At 55.7% G+C, this 6,266-nt stretch overlaps 1 protein-coding gene and 1 pseudogene across 2 annotated transcripts in view; both read right to left on the reverse strand.

Moving 5' to 3' along the window:
- Window positions 1-6,046, reverse strand: part of PODXL (podocalyxin like) — a 46,192-nt gene extending 40,146 nt beyond the window's left edge. The window contains exon 1 of one of the 2 annotated variants that reach the window (XM_011357242.2): window positions 5,926-6,046. In XM_011357242.2, the coding sequence (XP_011355544.2) occupies window positions 5,926-6,031 (106 nt within the window). In that variant the 5' untranslated portion in view covers window positions 6,032-6,046. Of the gene's footprint in view, window positions 1-5,616; window positions 5,681-5,925 lie in introns of those variants that run through there. The other variant, XM_023528943.1, reaches the window with a different exon arrangement.
- LOC111738047 lies at window positions 1,733-1,848 on the reverse strand (annotated as a pseudogene).
- Window positions 6,047-6,266: the final 220 nt, after the last annotated feature.

Genomic DNA, 6,266 nt, shown 5'->3' on the forward strand with positions numbered 1-6,266 from the left:
CCCACAGGACTAAGTTCCGTTCAACAAATGTAACTGGAAGTGCTGTGTGTGGTTTCCGGCAGGTGACCTCAGAAAAGGAGCTGCAGGCTTCTTGTTCCTTTCTCCTGATATGTGGCACCCAGGTAGCCATCTTGGACCGTGAGGCAACATGCTCATGGTGGCAGATCCACCATACCGGCCCTCTGAAACATCTATCATATAGGGAAATACAGCTCTGTCTCGTTTAATGCACTATTTCTTTTTAGTTGCTCTGAGCAGCCAAATCGAGTTGTAACAGAAGCTCTAACCTTCACCTGAAGGGTCCTTCGGGTGGGGGAGGCACAGAAGCAGGCATGAGGCACTTCCCACAGCTCTCCTGCTCTCAGGAGCCCCCACTCCCTCTCCTGCCCACGTGCCAGCCCACCTGCCACCTGCCTCTCTTCTGGAATCAGGTTGGGAGCCCGGCAGTTAGAAAGCTTAGAACTGGCAGGCAAGCCTTTGGCTTCTAAACCATCTCTGCCACTCACTCACTCATTCATTTAGCAAATATTTATTGAAAGTCCACTGTGTGGCAGGTACTATCCTAGGTGCCATGGTTACAGCACTGAACAAAAGTCCCTGCCCTCATGGGACTTACAGACAGATGAGCAGACTCCAGTGATAAGTGCTACGGAGAACACAAGCAGGGTCAGGGGACAGGGGTATGTCATATAAGGTGGGCCGGGAGGCCTCTTTGAGAAGGTGGCATTCATGCAGAAAGCTGATGGAATGAGGGAGGCATGTGGATACTTGGGAGAAGAGCTGGCTGTGTGCCTTACTGTGAGTCCTTGGTGTCTGGGCCTCGGTGTCCCCTCTCTGGAATAGTCTGTGAGAGAGAGGCTATCCAAAGGCAACCTCACGCTGCCTCAGCTGGAGACCAGCTCTAGTCAATGTGTTCAGAGCAGGTGAGCATAGGAGTCAGACTGGATGGGGAAAAGGGGCCCCTAGGACACAGCTCTGTGAATCTCTGGTAAGAAGGGGACATGGCTTCCGCCTCACATCTAGTCAATAAGTTGAAGAATTACAAAGTGTCCCTGCCTTCCCATTGTCCCTTCCATGTTGACCTGGGTCAGGGGGCTGCAGGGTTAGATGTCAGACAGCTGTGGACTCCGGGTCAGCCCATGCGTCTCCAGGGGCCTGGCTCTGGGCGGGCTCTTTGTGCCCCAACGTGGGGCCGCATGGCAAGACGCGCTCAGCCATTCCTCGGGCTTCTCTTCCCCCTGGGCTGAGGCACACAGCCTTCCGGCCACGACAATTGGCGGACGGGGTGCCACCCTGCGCCCTGGCCCTGGGGAAGTTCGAGGTGGCTGACCTGAGGGGGATAAGGATACAAAGGAAGAGAGGAGGGTGGTGTGCTGGTGGCGGCATGTCGGGGAAAGGGGTGGGGACAGAGGGAGAATGGGCCGAGCGAAGCTGGGGGGTCTGTGCTGCCCAGGGTGGGGACAGTGCTCAGAGCCCACACGGAGTGTGGGGTGGAGGATGTGGGGAGCGGCCACGCCTGAATCTGCAGCGGATCATGGCGTTTGTGCACCAGCCATCTAGCAAGCATTTCCAACCACCTATTTGCTCCAGGTTCTGGCGAGGTGATGTGGATGCTACACGGGTCCCAGGCAACGGGAGACGGACACACGGTCACAATGCATGGTGGCCAGCACTGAGACATGGTTCTCAAGGGGCCTTTGGGGAGCCTAACTTTTCTTTTTTGTATTATTTATGCCTACAGCGTCTGGTCTTCCTAGATGGTCTCCCATCCAAGTACTAACCAGGCCCGACCCTGCTTAGCTTCCAAGATAAGACATCGGGCTTGTTCAGGGTGGCATGGCCATAGACCATGGACCATGGCTCTACTGGGGCGCGAACCCAAGACCTTCTGCGTGTAATGCAGACGTGCTAACTGCTACACGATGGAACTATGTCTGAGCCTAACTCTTGACTAACGAAGTGGCTCTAAGCCTTGTCTTATCCTGATGGTGGAGGGGTGGGGAGAGAGTCTGGGCACAGTACAGAGTTGTCGCCATCATGCAACCCTTTCTGGAAAGGATTTTAATGAGTTTCTCCAGTGCCCAGGACAGAATAGCCCTGAAAGGTCCACTTACTAGTGTCTGTGGCACACAGGTCTCCCAGGAAGCCATCACTGGGAGTCACGAGGAACTTGGGCAGGTGACCCCACAGCCTGGTCTGATTCCCTCCTCTGAAAAATGAGCAGTGCAAATGTTTTCCACAAGGCTCCCCAGCTCTAGAATTCTGTGTTCTAATTTTCTAGTTTATTGAGAAGTGGTGTGAAAATCACCTTTTGCTGATTGGATTCTACTTTGCACAGCCTATTTGAAGAAACCTTCTGGTAAATACTATTGCAAATATGAAGACATTTTTGCAGATTCTCTGGGAGGCTTTCCTGAAGAGAATACCTACGGTCGTGAGGCTTGTGTAGCCCTAAGAGTCACAACTCCAGATCTGCCACCTGGCTTGATCATCTAACAGCCCCACACAGTGGACACATGGCAGGAGAGGCCAGTGTTCCTGGGAACGGGACGTGACAGGAACACACACACACACTCTCCCCCACCCGCTGAGCTCCCTGCCCTGCTTCATACTCTGTGGGCACAAACAGAAAGCGAGCCCAGAGCTCCTGGCGGGTGGGTCTGAGGAAGTCTCCAGGGGGCTGAGGCTGGTGGGAAGGGGCGGGCGGAGGAAGGCCCTTCTCTGTTTGCAGTTATGTGGGAGGACCTGCAGGGGGCCCTGGGGTGTGAAGGGTGTGAACTGGCCCTTCCCAGAGTAGGGCCATCGCATCCCGATCCCACTGCCATGAAGTGCAGTGAGCTATCCAGAGGGTTCTTCCCACTTCCCTTGGGAGTGAAGGGCCTCGAACTAAGCACTAGGCCATCCTCACAGCAGCCACCGGACGCCCGGACCCTCAACAGTAGCTCCCTCCCACCAGCTCCGGCTGCTGCAGGAGGAGTTGGCCTGGGCTCCCCTTCCGCAGAGACTGAAGCCAGTGGCTCCAGCCAGAGCTCCCCTCAGCCTAACAGTCCAGGTAAAAATTTTGCAACTGCTCAGTGCCTGATGCCACGCTGGGCCCTGGAGGGAGAGATGACTCTGCTCCTGACCCCTGCCCTTGGCAGGGCTCACTGCACGGTGGGGGAGGCACCCAAAAGACCATGGGACGCGACTGGTTCTGGCTAAGAAAGCAGGGAAGGCTTCCTGACAGGATGATACCTGAGGACAGACGGGAGTTAACACTCCAGCCCGTCTTGCTCGGGGGAATTCAAACTAGATGGCGACCCCTTCCTCTCAGCTTCCGAAGGGCAGAGACATGAAAACCCCACGCAGCAGGAGCCCCTCCTCTCCCTTCAAATACGGATTCCTGAGGAGAGGGCCGATGGGGGGCAGCCTCCATGCTGCCGCCTCTCCCCCCACCTGTGCCCTGCCTTCTCTGGGCCCGGGGTGACCCCAGAACGCCCTCTTGGGCATGCCAATCTCCCCTCTTCTGCCCTTTCTTGGGTGGCCACACATCACAGCCCTGGCCAAGCTGCCACCTGGTGGTAACTGTGTGTCCCTCAAGAGTCTTCTCGTCCCTTCCTAGCCTGTCCTCTAGCCCTCCTCTTCTCTGGCCTGCTTCGACTAGTGAGCTCCCCACTCTCCTCCCCATGTCTTGCTCACTTCTGTCTCAAAGCCATGCCTGAGCAGCGGCATGCTAGTAACACGCACCGTCCCCCCAGCCCTAACCCATGGAACCTTCTCTCAGGGCTCCAAAGTCTTTCTGCATCTCACTGACCCATCTCAAACCCCCATCGTGATCCTTGGACTCTAATCTGTGTCTCCCCTGGACCCTGCCACTCATTCAGCCTCAGTGGCCCTAAGAATGGTCTCCTATCCCACACCTCCCTCAAGAAGATGTGCCCAGCCACCCCTCTCCACACATCTTAGGGCTTTCTCTTTACACATGGCTTCCTTTCCCACACCACGCGGCGCCAAAGCTCCAGTTTCCATTACGACATATCAATCGTACCCACAAACATGAGCAGCATCCTGATGCTGGGGGCGCCTGAAGCTGACCAAGAGCTCTATACATATGCTTTATTAATCACTATAGCTAGGATTTATGGAGCTCTGACCTTGAATTGGGCACGACGTCAAGCTCATCACATCGGTGATCTCTCACCTTCAGAACGACCTGCACGTTAGAGGCTCGTTATCATTTTATAGATGAGAAAACAGGCTCAGAGGTGCGACCTGCCACATGGTTCAACCCAATGGATATCAAACCAAAAAGCACTGAGAATGGGGTCTAATGACTCGTCAGGTTCCTGGGTTCAATGCTGTTTATGCTGTAGGCTGCATGATCTGCCTAAGGTCAGCTCCGAGGGGACCTGTCCAGGGCTAATTCCTTTGTTGAGGAGATACTATAAGAGTATTTTGTTTGTTTGTTTGTTTTTAAGAATTAAATCATAGGATTCCGGCAGTTTTGGAAGTTACACCATCCCAGATGACTGTGGCCCGGTCCTTACTGACTCCCTCTACAGCCCCTAAATACCAATCCTACACCCCTCAGCCTTTTCTGGCCTCAGCCGTATGCAAATAATAATAACAACGCCCCCTTGGCTGTTTTGCACTTTTCAAAGCGCTTCTTTTTATCACTGTATATTCTAATAATAACATTTTAGGGGAGCTCAGAAAGGCCGAGTGGCTTGCTGGTGGGGATGGGAGCCAGGTTCTGGTTTTTTGCTTACCATATATCAAGCTCCTACCATGTGCCATGCCTCCTGCCAGGCTTGAGGGCTTCCTGGAGGAGACAGGGTTTCCGGGCAGTGCCCAGATGCCAGGGAAGACAGTCCCAGCCTTGAAGCCAGCAGAGTAGGCTTTCCTATGGGTGGCTTGAGAGCACCTCCTCTTAGGGCGGGACAGTGGGGGTCTCATTCCACAGCCCCCACCCTCACCTCAAAGCTCAGCCTCTTTAAGCTCAGAAGCACTAGGAACTAGCCCATCTCCTTTCTGGAAGGCACTAAGAGGCTCCTGGCAGAAAGAGAGCTTGTCAAGGCCCACACTGACAAGCTGCCCTCCTCCAGTATCTTCCCAGCCCTGCAGGTTGTGCGGATCTTCAGTGACTGCCATGCTCAGCGAGGCTCCCACTGTTCCTTGCACAGCGCCCCATCCTCCGGGGCGCACACCACTCGCCTACTGAGACTGCCTTTCCCTTTCAGGCCAGGCTGGTGGAATCTCAGGGCCTCCTACCCCCCAATGCCCAAGCCCACTGTGCTCTCCCAGCACCAGCCCTTCCCCCCACCAAACGTGGGGGGCAGGGTGCAGCTGCACAGACTGCACAGCCTTTCTATCTCACCCTCTCCCTGAGAGCTTAGTCCCAAATGCCAGCAGCCTGCCCACAGCAGGGTCCCTTCTCTGTCTGGGCTCTCACTGCGGGGCTCTGAGGACTGGGAACATCACCCCATTCTGCGGACACACGCTGGGGTGGCGGAGAAGAAGCTAGCTGCACCTCTCTCTGGGGCTGAGGCTCCGGATGTTCCTAGGGGCTTTTGGAACACCTGCTCTGATTGAGTCTGCAGCCAATGCATGTCCCCTCCCCAAAGGGTAACATTTCACCTTCAGACGGAACATGGGAGGTGTTTCTAAGGTGCAGCTCAAGCTGCATGAGAAAAGTTCCGCTTATACAAAGGGGCTGGAGGGGGTCTCGCAGTCCGGGCCATGCGCTAAGAACAGATCTGTTCCTTAGGTGACATGGAGGCAGGAATCCTATTCGGATGACTTTGGGACTGTGCAAGGTGTATTTATTCCCCCTCCACCTGCCCCAGCATAGACTCGGTGGGCTGGGTCTGCACACACTGCTTGGAAAACCCTTTTTGCGAACGAGGAAGACATGGCTCGCGTGGGCCGTTAGCGGACGGTTGTCACCTGCTTCGCAGACTTTCTCATGAGCATTCAGTCTGCCGCTTTGCCTGGAATCAAAGACGACACAATACCGTCCCTGAGCTCCCCCAACATGGAGAAAAGGGGTCATCAGACCCTGGGGGTCCCCCTACTAGGTGCCCCAAGAGCCGGCTTTCTGCCTACAAACCCATTCAGCGCCGGCGCGCCCCTGTTTGCCCCGGCACAATCCAGCGCCCGCTCCACCCGAACCGAGACGCGCGGGACAATCCAGCCACGCTCCAGGCCCCGCGCCCGCGGCGTTCCCGGGCTTGGAAGGGGCGTGGATGGTGCAAGGTCAGGGCTCTGCCTGTGGCCTCGGCGCGAGG

This window comes from Pteropus vampyrus, unplaced genomic scaffold, assembly GCF_000151845.1.
Source record: "Pteropus vampyrus isolate Shadow unplaced genomic scaffold, Pvam_2.0 Scaffold33, whole genome shotgun sequence".
NCBI lineage: Eukaryota > Metazoa > Chordata > Mammalia > Chiroptera > Pteropodidae > Pteropus > Pteropus vampyrus.